This window comes from Olea europaea, chromosome 11 (assembly GCF_002742605.1).
Source record: "Olea europaea var. sylvestris chromosome 11, O_europaea_v1, whole genome shotgun sequence".
NCBI classification, from domain to species: Eukaryota; Viridiplantae; Streptophyta; class Magnoliopsida; order Lamiales; family Oleaceae; genus Olea; species Olea europaea.
Window position 1 is genome coordinate 11,633,393 of NC_036247.1, and position 13,552 is coordinate 11,646,944.

Genomic DNA, 13,552 nt, shown 5'->3' on the forward strand with positions numbered 1-13,552 from the left:
ATCACTCAATTACTTCAGTTCTGTATTCCAACTTCCAAGCATTTTATAATTTATTTAATTTTATACCCTGGGAAAAATTTGTATTTCTAGTCTTTAAATCCTTACAGTGACTGTTTTTTTCTGAATGAATGTAGGAAACATAGATTACGTTGGAAAACATTTTCTCTTGACCCATTTGGAAAACAAGATTTGTGATATATCATTCAATTTTCATGTGCTTGTACTTGGACAGGCAATTGTATACATGTTTTATATGCAATTGATTTTCTCAATGGTGGATTTATAGATGGATTGGCAAGGACAAAAGCTGGCAGAGCACCTGATGCAGCTGCCGCTGGTACTTTTTGCAGTGCTGGCATTCATCACAGGATATGTGTTGGGATCATTTCAGACAATGCTGCTTATATATGCTGCTGGTGTTATATTAACTTCTCTGATTATGATTCCCAATTGGCCATTCTTCAATCGCCACCCTCTCAATTGGTTAGATTCAAGTGAAGCTGAAAAGTTCCCCAAGCCACAGCCTGCTAATTTGGGCACGAAGAAGAAAACGTCTAAGAAGTAGGTCATTTGATTGACTACTCCTAACTAGGCTTTCTACATTGCTAGAGTCTTCCCATGTTTCAGGGATGTATTGATACATTTCATGGTGAATTTTGGATCAATGGACTACATGATTCTTGTCTGCATGGAAAGTAGTATAACTTTATGCAATGTTGGAAGGAAGTTTTCTGTTTACAATGATTTGGCTTTTATCCTTTTATTTACGATGTTTTGTGCATTCCTCCTGTTACCTCTGTATGTTGATGCAATGTGGACTTAGTTGTTCTGTTCGTTTCTAATATGGCTTGATGAATTTTGGTACTGTTTTATATAGTATGTTCCCCGTTGGTGCCTCTCGTTGGAATCTTAGAACCTATGAACATATAAACTATATGCATTAAAATTTGTTGCTATTGTTAAAGGCCATGCCCTTTGCAGTTGATGAGTTGATTACCGAGGACAGGTTTTAACACCAAAAAATTATTAACTAGACGACAATAAATTTGCTTTATGGTCTTTGGTCTGGCCTGGATTTTAAATAATGAGCAAATCTGATACTGATTCTGATTTGAAATAATGAGCAAATCTGATACTGATTCTGATTTGAATGTCTATAATTCCTGTCAGTCAGTCTACATGAATCATCATAATTCTTTGATCTGTTAATTGTTTCCCTCTCTCAGGTATGTTTAGAATTTATAATTTTGTATGCTTTATATTTTTATTACCTGGGTGATCAACAGATAATTTTAGAGGTTTATGGTTTAGACAAAGCACTGAAAAACAGTGTTTTAATAAGTGCCAAAGCACCTCATTTTAGGCCTTGATTAAGAGCCTCGAAAGCCTACACTTTCAGTGCTGTTTTTCAAGGTGAACTATTTTGCTGACTGAGGGCATAAGCCTCAGGGTACTGAGGCTGCTCGCCTTAGTTTTTCCCTTTATGAGCCTTAGCATTCTTAGCTTTTTGGGTGTTTTTCTTATATCACAAATGTTTTATAGATTATGTGGATGGTTTTAAATTCAGTCTAACTCAAAAAACTAAACCCCCATTTGGCAAATTTATAAATCAATTTATAAACAGAAATACCAGTGGGTCTCGAGAAATGTCTAGATAATATTATGTAGTCGTTATGAATGTGTGGTTGAAATTTATGTTTGATTTTGCTAAATTTATTAATTAGTTTATATGTTCCAATTCATTCAACCAAAAACGGTTGAGAAAACCTCCATTCTTTGGTATGAGGCCTCTATTTTTCCCCCAAGGAATCTTTAGAATTTCCACTGCTTAACTTTCAATTTGCCTCGACGGTCATCCATACGGTGGTGAATTCTGGGCCTTGTACACACTGCCTGTCACACCATGGGGATTCTAGTTGCCCTGTCTTACACAGGCTTGGCTGAAGGCTTTACCCCTTTAGTGGCGTATCCGAATTGAGGCTAAAAAGGCGAGCTTGCCCCAACTTATATTTTATGTTCATTTGAACGTTGGGCTTCTAGTGTTGTTAAAATGTTTTATGTTTCATTTTAGATTTTTCAAATGATTGATAATTTTTTCTGTACTATTTTAAAGGTCAATGTTGAGACTTATGCCTCAAAATGCATTTAGACTAATGCCTTGTTTTACATAGGCAAAGGTTAGTAGTGGAGCTTATCTATTTTCACTCTGCGGAGCTAGTACACGGATCGATCTCTGTGGACCGTGGTGAGGTTGCCATAGGGTTGAAAGGGGGTAGGAATCCCCTCTCTCGGGAGGTGCAGGGGCAGAGCTCCTAGACCAAAATTTAATTAAGGACAATTTTGAAATTTGTGTTCTTATAAATTTCGTGTTAGGTAGAGAATGTAGCCTCAAATTAAGGCGAACTTTTCCAAATCTTGTGTACTTTAATTTCTTTGTACAAATTGATTACTTCCTGTGGAATAGAGTAAGTGTTTCTAATTCTCAACAAAGGCAAAAATGGCTCGATACCTATTTATGTTTCGTTTGAGATTGCTCATAGAGCATCACATTCTTATTGAGAAACACCTAACATCTATTTTAGGTGTTTGGTAAACTTAATAAAATCTATTAATGGAAGAATTTGTAGTATTTGGAAGTATATTTTGAGAATTTGTAGATTTTGCTTTTAGCTTTCCAATTAATCATTAATATCTCACTTTTTATATCTCGTGACTAAAATTAATTCTTTTTCTTTTCTAGGCCAATTACTTTTATGTCCTTGTTTGCTCTCCATAATGTTGAATATTTTCGAGAATGAAAGCTGTAATGGATAACAGAATGCTTTCGTGTACTTGTTGGGGGCAGGATATTATCGACTAGCTCCAGTTACAGACATCGAGGGTAATTCTATGAGGGGTACAGTGCACTTCTTTTGATCTATCTGCCAACTTTTGCTCGTTGCCGCTATTTTTACTCTGTATACGTTGATTCTTCATTCTTGGATGAATGCAGTCTAGAGATGTGATTATCACAAGATTTTAACTGAAAATATGAATGTTTAACTTGGCATTTTGGAAATGAAACCATTTTGAGGTTGGGGTTGAGGTAAGGATGGGTTATGATTCAATTTGGTAACGTAAACGACCATACAAATGGAGAATAGTATCTGGGTTGGCACGAACGTACATTGACTTTGCTTGTAATAATCGGTTAGTTGTTAAAGATGCAGGTACACATGTAAGCGAGCTTTTTGCTCGTTCTCATTTTTCACTTGCGTTTTTGCTTGAGAACATCAACAAGAACAACTATCAGTCGTAAGATTATGTTACTTGTATATAAAAATGGTATATAAAGGATTATATAAAATTGTGTGGAGTGAAAAGATTGGATGAAAATGTTGACGGTATTTTACTGATAAATAATAGAATGACATGTGACATTATGTGATCTATTATGTAAAGCTTGATATACATATAGTAAGGTCCATTAGTGATATATGTTCACCTATAAGTTTGTTGGTTATTCAGTTATCTAAAAAACGTGCTTAGAAATGAAGCTTGCCATCCTATTCAGAGGCGGACCCAGAATTATTCTTTAGTGGGGCCGAGACGGAAAGTTGACTAAAATAAATTGTGAAAAAAATCTGAAAATTTAAATTTAACAAGGTCGAATTGAAGGTTTTTGAAAATTTAGTGAGGGCGGTCGATCTTACTCGTCCCTTAGTGGGTCCGCCTCTGGTCCTATCATGCTTTACGATTTTTACGTGTATGTCCATTAGACTCATCAAAGCCTAAAGCTTGACTTTGTTCATCTAACTGTACTTTACTCTTTTTTAGAACATTGCTTTTAGTGATTGTACCTATCAATTCTTATTGCTAGTCTTTTTCTTTCTGTAAAAGAAAACTAAAAAGTCCTTTTTGACCCTCCGAAAGGCCATTGGCCAATCTACAATAATCAATTCGAAGAATATTGTTTTTAATTAATGGGTTGTGAGTGATTTTCTTTGAACTTATCATTTTATCTCCTTATTTGACTCAAGACCTTTTTATATAGTCTGTAGCAACTAAGATATGAACTTGATAGATAATTAGTTACCTTGATTGACAACATCTGGAATGTGGTTTATTAAATCCCAATCCTATTTGACTTTTTCTCTTCTATCTTTAGAGCTGAGCTGGAGAGTAGGAGGATGGATTATATCTATACACTTTTTATGATATATTATATTAAGTATTTTTTAAGAATTATACGTTAGTGGGTGGTCACAAGTGGCTCGTAGGAGATTTTAAAATTTCCCCAAAACCATCCAAATTAAAGAATTTAAATTTTTTTTTGTTACTTTGACATAAGACAATCAATTTCTTGTAGATCGTTAAAGTCTACGAAATTTGGGCTAATACTAAATACACGTCATGATGTGTATGTTACTTTCCGTATTAAATTAGCCATTAGAAGCAACATATGAAAGCCCCACTGACAGCATAGTCAGCCCAAACATATGAAAAGATGAAGCAACAAGTTTATGAAGGCTACGAAAGCCAAAACCCTTGTTCTGGCCAAGGTGTCACTAAGCCAAATATATGCCGAAGCCTTGACGAAGGGTTTATGCCGAAATCCTCTTGTTTACGACCAACCAAAATTTTAAAAGATGAGACTGAAGTCCTAAGAGACGAGGAAGTTGCCACATCTTCCAACTTAGAAATTCTGAAAGACGAGGCGAATTCCTAAAAGACGAAGAGGCTGCCACATCTGTCGACCTGACGAATATCTTTTTGAAAGATTGATTAGACGTCTACTTTATTTTATGTCAGGAATATCAACCTAGAAATACAGGACAGTTGACCCTTTGTTAATGTATTAAATGCATGTATAAGAATTATGTGATTTATAGAAGGAGGTGGGGGCACGTGGTTCGGATCAACGGTCGCCACGTCTTCTTTGAACTCTATATATACCTTTCCTTTTGGAGAAGAAAAAAAATGAGAGATGTTTGGAACAATAGAAACAATACATATATAGAAAGAGAGAAAGGGGAGAAAACCTAGAAAAAAGAATAAGAAACAAGTATATTAATTTTTGGCACATTTTGGAGGGAAAAATAAACACTATTCAATATATTTCAAGTCATTGGCTCTCTTATTCATTTTCTTTCCTTTCTATTTACATGCGACTATTCCGAGTATGTCAAGATGAAATTATATTAACGCATTTTCAAGTTTTTCGATCACTCTAATCGGCGTTCAAACTATTTAGTCGCGCGTCGAAAGCATGTCCTTTGTATTCAATTTCACCGTCTAATCAAACAAGCAATCTTAACACATCAGAATTTGCCTGCATAGACACGTGTGAATCCGGCATCTATTGGTACCATTTTTTAGCGTCAACAGTGTATATGATGGTTACAAAAAAAATTATCATATTTTCAAAATTTACATAAATTTTCCTTGTAGGCAAAATTAAATATACAATATCCATCTTGTCCGTAGATTTCAAACAATCTTATTTATGTTTTCTTAATTTTAAATTAAATAAGAAAAATCGTTGAAGTTTAAGAAAGTACTCATTTTGAATAAATGCTTACAGCTCTCAAAAACAATTTTTTATAAATGATCTTTTAAGTATCGATGCTTACCTTATGTTAAATAACGATGATTAGCACTTTCATCGATGCTTAAGTTAAGTATCGATACTTAAGATATATATATAAATAAAGATTTGGAGTTGTATCTAAAAAGGTCAACTTTAATCAGAGGAATAGTCCAATCTGTGTGCTCATTTTTTTTGTATTAATCGGATTGAATCGTTTGTTTGAGCTTCATAAACTCTAATACTTTATTAAAATTTAGGTCTCCATCTTAAAATTAAAAGTAAGAGCAGTTGTCCAATTCTTTATTCTTTATAAGATGAAAGTTGATCAATATATTCATCTTTATTTTTATACCTTAACAATATATATACCCATTTCCACGCTTAATCTGTTGTTCAGATCTCTCTCTCATTTCGTCATATCCTTACAATATCCGTAAATTGTTCTCCTTAACAATTATCTGTTTCTATCTTTTTACTGGGGGTTTATCCAAGTCATACAGTCGGGTAAGCATTGCGATAAGGATTAATTCATTAGCATCTGCAGATTTATATGTGGGTTGTTTTTTTTTTTTTTTTTTTTTTTAAGGGTCGTTTGTGATAATTAAATTTGGTGTTATTTAGATCCAATTACCCCCACAAGGCTTGTTCTGTATTTTCACTTATCATTTTTAGTTTAAGGCGCTGCAATGGAATTGCTCCATTACTGAAAAATTAGATCTTGATATTACTCCCTTCTGGATGTATATGTTTCTTTTAATTTCTTTTTTTCTCCCCCACCAAGGTGGGGGGTGAGGAGTAGGGTGTTTGGTGTGTGGCCAATTGTGAGTGATCACTTGACTTTTTGTTATTAACTTTTATATTTGATTTCGTGAACAATCTAATTTGCTTTCTGACTAGTCATATTCGGACAAATTCGAAGTAAATTCCTATTTTTGGCTAGTTGTTCATCAAAAGTATAAGTTACTATTATATTGCCTGAAACGCAAGTTGTTTATTGATTCGCTTTATCTGTCATATGAATAACCAAGTTGTAACATTTTTTGTTGGAATATCATCTCCAGTCATAAATGTGTAGGCTCCCAGGAACCTTTAGGTTTATATTCTTGTTCGTTTTCTCTACTTTTACCATTAAGTACAGGTGATTATTTACTACAGAGAAATGGAAGTAACAGGAGGTTAAGAAGTCTTAGGTTATGGCCTTGGCAGGTATATCCGCACTTTTACCTTTTTTCCAATCATATTTGCATTGTCTAGTGCATGATAATCTATTAGTATAAGTTTTTGTTTCTTTTTGATATTTTCATGGCTTGCTGAAAATTATAATTACTTGGGCAGTGTGTGGGGGGAAAATCAATTCACGGAAAGATAAATTCAATATCGTCCCTGTTACCTTGAAGAAGCAGAATTATAGTAGGACCAGTAAAAGTGGTATGGAATTCGAATCTGATTGGACGCAGCATAGAAAATCTTTGGCCTTCACAGCTCAAGCGATCCGATTTGCAACATCTTTCATGCCTTGGTCTAGTAGAATCCCCATAAAAGAAGGATATCATGAATTTCTTTAATCAGGTAACGATCTTTTAGTTACATAGATGTTTACTTTTGAGAGTCACATTTGCTTAATGATTATTATGTTTAACAATTTCTTATAGTTAGCAGTCTGAAGAATGTTTAGTATGAAGAAGAGAATTACTGAATCAGATATGTGTTTCTCCAACTCAGTCCAGCAAGATACTCCAGCTTCTAAAAGCAATTGTCATTTAATTTCTAAGGTTACTGATGATTATCATGTTCCCATCTTGCCTGGATTGCCAGATGATGTATCAAAATACTGTTTTGCTCTCGTTCCCCGATCTAATTTCCCTGCTATGGGTGCTGTATGCAAGCGGTGGAGGTCATTTATCAAAAGCAAGGAGTTCATCACTGTTCGTAAACTAGCTGGGACGCTTGAGGAATGGCTTTATGTCCTGACTGTGGACGCTGAAGGAAAAGAGAGCCACTGGGAGGTTTTAGATTGTAATGGACATAAACACCAACTACTCCCACCTATGCCTGGTCCTGTTAAAGCTGGTTTTGGTGTGGTGGTTCTCAATGGGAAGCTTCTTGTTATTGCTGGTTATTCTGAGGTAGATGGAACTGGATCTGTCTCAGCAGATGTTTCCCAATATGATTCTTGCCTCAACAGGTTTATTTTATTCCATTCTCCATTTTTTCCATTTCCCCTTGTGTGGAACACTTTAGCTAAAGTATATTTCCTTTTTCCAAGATGAACTTCCTGGATCCAAGAATGGCTTCGCAAAACAGAGCTGGAAGAGGTTTCATTAGAGTGAAACTCTTAAAACATGGATTGTTGGTTAAAATCAAATATATGACCTAGGAGCCTTCCTCAGAATTGGATGGTCAAATAACATGTTAATCTGATTTTGCAAATAAAAACAATAGATTATGTATAGATCAGAACAGCATTTGTGACTTAATGTTTCCTTGTCAATGACCCTGTCCTCAAATTCCATCATAATTGTAGGACCCAGGACGTATGAAAATTTAATAGATTGTGGGTTCAGACTCTTTAATAGACACTTGTAGTTGTCCTGTTTACTGTTGTCAATTGCACTTCAGTTCTGAAAGATTAATCAGCATAAATGACTTAGATTGTATGGTAGATTTTGAAGCTAGAATGCTTCCTGAAGTCGACTAACTAGCCTTGATTAACACTTGGTGCTCGAGGTTTCGTTATACTTGCGCACTTTGAACAAAGACCATATGCAAGTTGTTTAAGGTTAAGAAAAGTTCAAGTGTATGCCAAATTTGAATGGAAAAGAGTGGAGACATTCTTCCTGTTACCATAAATGTTGTGGGATCTTCATCAACTGTATTCTCATTATATAATATATTAAAAAATCTTTAGCTATCAAATGGTGGAATTCCTTTTCAACCATTTCATGCGAAATGCCATGGGAAATGATCGTAAACTTGTCTGCTGAAGTTAACAATTGAAAAATGTGTACTGTTGCAAACATTAATTGGCACTTGTTCAAACTAAACTTTGTGGAATCATTGTTTTGCTAATTGGTTCAACATTTTCCAGTTATTGCAACAAACATAGTAGAGCGAGAAATAAAATCTTGTTTCCTTGTCTGTCATTGGTATGCTGTAATAAATGACTACCTATTGCAGCTGGAGCAAATTGGCTAGCATGAATGTGGCACGCTACGACTTTGCTTGTGCCGAAGTAAATGGCATGGTCTATGCTGTTGGAGGATATGGGATGGACGGAGAATCCCTCTCTTGTATGGAAGTGTACAACCCTGATACTGACAAGTGGACTCTAATAGAGAGTATGCGCCGGCCAAGGTGGGGCTGTTTTGCCTGTGGAATCGAGGGGAAGCTCTATGTTATGGGTGGGAGGTCAAGTTTTACGATCGGAAATTCTAGGTTCATTGACGTATATAACCCTGAGAGACACACCTGGTGTGAGATGAAAAATGGTTGTGTTATGGTTACTGCCCACGCGGTGCTGGGCGAGAAGCTCTTTTGTATGGAGTGGAAGAATGAGAGGAAACTAGCAATTTTCAACCCCACAGACAATTCATGGAAGATGGTGCCAGTTCCCTTGACTGGAAGTTTGAGCATTGGGTTTCGTTTTGGCATACTGGATGGAAAACTTCTGCTATTCTCGTTACAGGAGGATCCTAGTTACAAAACCCTGTTGTATAATCCAAATGCTGCCCCCGGCGCTGAATGGCAAACTTCTGAGATAAAGCCGTTGGGTTTATGCCTGTGCAGTGTCACAATTAAGGCATGATTTGGGTGTCGAGTCAAAATCATTCGATGCTGGTACTCGGCTTGCTATCTTCCTACCACTAAAATCTTATCTTCTGGCCCTATGTTTTTGTTCAGTAAAATTTGTAATATGCATATCCCTCTTTATATTTTTGAATCAACGTGAATTATTATCAGGGCTCTTTTGTAATTGTTGAATGTTTTGATAAATTGCAGTTTGAATGAATAACATGGCTTGAAATTAAATTGTATTAGAGCAAAGATTGACACGATATCCATCTAATGCTATTTTTGAATCAATGTTGCACGCTATAAGCCGCAGCATCTAATGACTTGGACACTACTACAATCAGCAACGAAGACAGGAAGTAGAAACAAACGGGGTAGAAAGCAACAGTATATCTTGGGCTGATCTTATTAATCGAGTCTTTGTTAAATTGTCATGGCAACCATCCTGATACGTAATTCACGCTAGGCCCTGCTGTCGGATCACTGTACCTGAAATTTAAATAGATTATTCGATCAGAACAGTACGATGAACAAGATTTTATTATATGATATATATATATTAGACTTCACTTCAAAAGCTAGTGAAACCAGCAACTAAGATGAAAGGTGTGGAGAATTTGGTTTTATCTTAATATAGAGACGAAAGGGCATACCCAATATGGAGAGTAGGTTCACATTCCAGCGGGTGAAAGAAAGGATCGGTTGTCTGAGGTTGAGCTGCTGGTGGTCTCCCATAGCTCACATGATCTTGATCTTGAGCAATTGGATTCCACTGCAGACTGACTTGGTTTGATTCAATCAACTACAAAAATAATCCTCAACGCTTAATTTGCTTAATCACTACTTATAATTGAATACAAATACAACTTATTATAAGTTAATTCTCTTCTTAAGTATACATACCCATTGTTTCAAACTCCTATTTGCTTCATTGAGTGCTAGCTCCTGTCCATATTTAGAAACCAAAACATAAGTGAAACAATCGAATATTTATCAAACCATTTCTGTATAGTTACTAAGAAGCTAAGTTGTATACCTTTCTTTGAAGATCAGTGAGTGTGTCCAACATCGCTTGGGTCTATGTATAAAATGCAAATATCAACATGTCAACATTAGTTAACAACATTTTGCAAGTAACATTTTTGAGTGCACAAAATTTGACAAGGATATATATATATATATGTATGTATTAATTATGAATTACGTTAGATCAACTGAGTACCCTTTTTGATCTAATCTGCTTCAGTGACATATCAAGTTGACTCTCTAGTGATTCGAGCTCTTTGCTGTTTAAAGGACCAAGATCCTCACCAAGAAGGTTCCTGGTGGTGATTTTTAGCAGCCAAATAAAAGCATGATTAATGAGTTCATCCAAACTTCATTTCTCCATGATTTTAACTCGTACAAGAAAAAAGGGGGAAAAACGAAATAATATCAATCCTAGTGACTGAAAACCTTTGCGAACGCTGTAGAGCTTCATAACGAGCTTTAAGCTTTAAATACTCCTGCTGACTACTCAAATCCTGTAAACATTATATATCAAGATGAATGATTTAAGCCTTGATGAAGTGAGAAGATAATATACAAAATTTAGAACTTAAACGGTACCTTTTTGGCATGTTTATTAAGGTGTCTACTATACTCAGTATTGTATACTAAACATGCTTTTTTCGTTCATTTAAATGGCATATTGGAACATACCCTCATCGTAGTTTTCATATATTAGATCTACTCAATTGCATTATAGCCCTCGTATAGTCTATTTAGTATTTACATTGCATCGTCTCTTACATTATAGAAAGCTGAGTATAGCTTTCAAAAAATCCTACATATGTACCGCTGTAACAGCCATATGTCCAAGAGTTACTCGAACAAATCTTCTTCCTTCATTTTCGATTTTATTGTATCTTGTGGAAGTTCCTACCTACCTTAAAAGAGAAAGTGGAAAGGTACTACTCCAGCCATTAAATTGTGAATTTCCGGTTGAGTGTGAAATGAATGAAGTCTGAGAAGAGCGGGAAATTTTGAAGAATGTGTTGAAGTGGAGAAAGTGAAAAACCAATGATCATCGGAAACTTAGAGATAACCACGTCGTAAAATCTTTCAAATTTAATGTTTTATGAAGGAAGAAATTTTGTTAAAAGTATTTTGATGAAATTGCAAATTTTGTAAGAAACAATATTTAAGGGGATTCAACTTTTTTATTAGGTTTTACAGCAGAAGAAAAAATTGCATAATTTCTTTACTACTATCAATCTTATCTGTGAAACTCAGATATATTTGTCAATGACAAATTTACCTTTGAAGATTCATCTCACATTGAATTTCAAGTTCGATAATCATTTTAAAAAAGGGAAGAAAAATATTTATCAATGAAAAAGAGAAGGAGAACAATTATAATCAAATAATTATGTAAAAATAATTAATTATTTCTTTACCAGTGCCTCAGTTGCTGATATATTTGGCTCTGGTGCTCCATAGTTGCACTTTTGGTATCTGTCCAGTGTTTTGAGGATGCTGCATAATAGTACCAAAAGTGGGGAAATAAGCATTTAACTGGACACAAGACTGCCTTGAATCTAGACAAAATACTGAATAAAGTAAATCATATCAATCTTTAGATTTGAGTTGAAGAGGAAGATTAATTGAATGAAAGCAAACCCTAATAACATGACAAATAAATCCTCCCCTATCCCATTGAAAAGAAAAAAGTATTTTTTTCATCTATCCAAAATAAGTAAATTAAAATTTCACTTATCAGAAAGAAATCTGACTTCCAATTTGGACTTCATTAGAGGTTTTCAGATGGAAGAATGACTGAGAAAATATAAATTTTTATCCCATAAAAACCAAAAGAAAAGAACCCTAGCTTTTATATATTTTGGGTTGTAAAACATAAAAAATTGCAATGAATAAATCAAATTATTCCAAAGAAATTATAGAAAACGATAAAGCTTTACTGAGATGAAATTTGAACGATATGTTTCTAGGATAATTTGCTTGATCAACAAGAGTAAAGCATCAGATCTTATTTCCATGAAAAAAGGAAAAATAAAATAAAAATCACTGACCCTAACCTATGAAATTTCAAAGGCTTCAAAAATGAGGAAATAATCTTCTTTTCATAGTTTCCTCTTGCAGATCTAACAAACCTAGTCCTTTTACACTCCAAATCATTCACTAAAACGGCAAAAAACAAACTCTCTTCATAAAAAGATTTAAGTTTTAGATCTCAAAACTGAAAAAAATAAAAATGAAAAATAGACACCATATCATATATACAAATGGTCAAATAGACATCAATACCTTGAGCTGCTGCAGAATTCATAGAGCTTTCCTCTATTAGAGAAGATGATGAGGGCAACTTCAGCATCGCAAAGAACAGAAAGTTCATAAGCTTTCTTCAAAAGCCCGTTTCGACGCTTAGCAAATGTCACTTGCCTGTTTATTTTATTCTCTATTCTCTTCAGTTCTACTCTTCCTCTCCCCATTTTTACTCTATCAGTCTACCTCAGAAAACCACAATATTCTATCTTGTATCTTCTGAATTCTTTCTTCTTACTACCCAGGCTCTTTATATATACAGCTATACCTTTCATGTATTCACATGTAAAGTCTGAAATAATTGTATCAGTAGCAGTATCATGATCTCATAAGTTGAATTTCCAAAACCCTTATTTATTTACTTTTACTTCTGGTTTGGACTCTCTCTAAACAAGTGGTTAAAAATTAAAAACTTAAAACTGAGTTGATTTTGCGGTGGGGAATGGTGGGGCTGTGGGCCATATGAACAGTAAAGTGGAGGATGATGGAAGGGAGGGCATAGAGAGAAGGAAACCATAAAACTGATGAGTTATATCAAGTATAAATACCACACGTGTCAAGATATGAAGTGGTCCAAGAATGAATAGTTTTGTTTGGAGAGCCCTCCATAGAGATTGTATTGAAAAATGTTGTTTATCGATACACAATGATTAGCACCAGTTTAGGTGTGTCGAGTTATCTTTACACCTTTTATGAAGTTGGGACGTAATTTTATATGCAGGAGAATGTAGTTCTGGCCAAACTGCTATCTAAATTGATAAATAGCATTATTCATTAATGATTGATGATATAGATTAAAAATAAAAATAAAAAACCATATTTATATGCAGGAGAATGTAGTTCTGGCCAAACTACTATCTAAACTGA

At 34.6% G+C, this 13,552-nt stretch overlaps 3 protein-coding genes across 4 annotated transcripts; 2 read left to right on the forward strand and 1 right to left on the reverse strand.

The window, feature by feature from the left end:
• Positions 1-286: 286 nt before the first annotated feature.
• Positions 287-842, forward strand: LOC111403401 (probable signal peptidase complex subunit 1). Its single transcript, XM_023031900.1, has one exon. It carries the CDS (start codon positions 287-289, stop codon positions 563-565), a length of 279 nt encoding a protein of 92 aa, XP_022887668.1. The 3' UTR covers positions 566-842.
• Positions 843-5,915: 5,073 nt separating this feature from the next.
• Positions 5,916-9,593, forward strand: LOC111403402 (F-box/kelch-repeat protein At1g67480). 2 transcript variants are annotated; one of them, XM_023031902.1, is made up of 5 exons: positions 5,916-6,073; positions 6,708-6,775; positions 6,905-7,138; positions 7,222-7,754; positions 8,747-9,593. In XM_023031902.1, exons 4-5 carry the CDS (start codon positions 7,237-7,239, stop codon positions 9,372-9,374), a joined length of 1,146 nt encoding a protein of 381 aa, XP_022887670.1. In that variant the 5' UTR covers positions 5,916-6,073; positions 6,708-6,775; positions 6,905-7,138; positions 7,222-7,236; the 3' UTR covers positions 9,375-9,593. The 2 variants fall into 2 exon arrangements, with proteins under 2 accessions (XP_022887670.1, XP_022887669.1); XM_023031901.1 differs by having other exon boundaries at positions 6,725-6,775.
• On the reverse strand, positions 9,584-13,077 carry LOC111403403 (agamous-like MADS-box protein AGL9 homolog). The gene is made up of 8 exons (XM_023031903.1): positions 12,668-13,077; positions 11,800-11,878; positions 10,817-10,884; positions 10,584-10,683; positions 10,398-10,439; positions 10,265-10,306; positions 10,015-10,163; positions 9,584-9,850 (listed from the first exon to the last, which is right to left on the reverse strand). The coding sequence occupies exons 1-8, from the start codon at positions 12,850-12,852 to the stop codon at positions 9,793-9,795; spliced, it is 723 nt and encodes a 240-aa protein (XP_022887671.1). The 5' UTR covers positions 12,853-13,077; the 3' UTR covers positions 9,584-9,792.
• Positions 13,078-13,552: the final 475 nt, after the last annotated feature.

Coding starts and splice junctions, on each gene's coding strand:
- LOC111403401 (XM_023031900.1), top strand. CDS start 287: ATGGATTGGCAAGGACAAAAGCTGGCAGAGCACCTGATGCAGCTGCCG.
- LOC111403402 (XM_023031902.1), top strand. CDS start 7,237: ATGTTTAGTATGAAGAAGAGAATTACTGAATCAGATATGTGTTTCTCC. Junction 7,755..8,746: donor TATGATTCTTGCCTCAACAG/GTTTATTTTATT, acceptor TACCTATTGCAG/CTGGAGCAAATTGGCTAGCA.
- LOC111403403 (XM_023031903.1), bottom strand. CDS start 12,852: ATGGGGAGAGGAAGAGTAGAACTGAAGAGAATAGAGAATAAAATAAAC. Junction 10,684..10,816: donor GCTCTACAGCGTTCGCAAAG/GTTTTCAGTCAC, acceptor AATCACCACCAG/GAACCTTCTTGGTGAGGATC. Junction 10,440..10,583: donor AGCAGATTAGATCAAAAAGG/GTACTCAGTTGA, acceptor TTTTATACATAG/ACCCAAGCGATGTTGGACAC.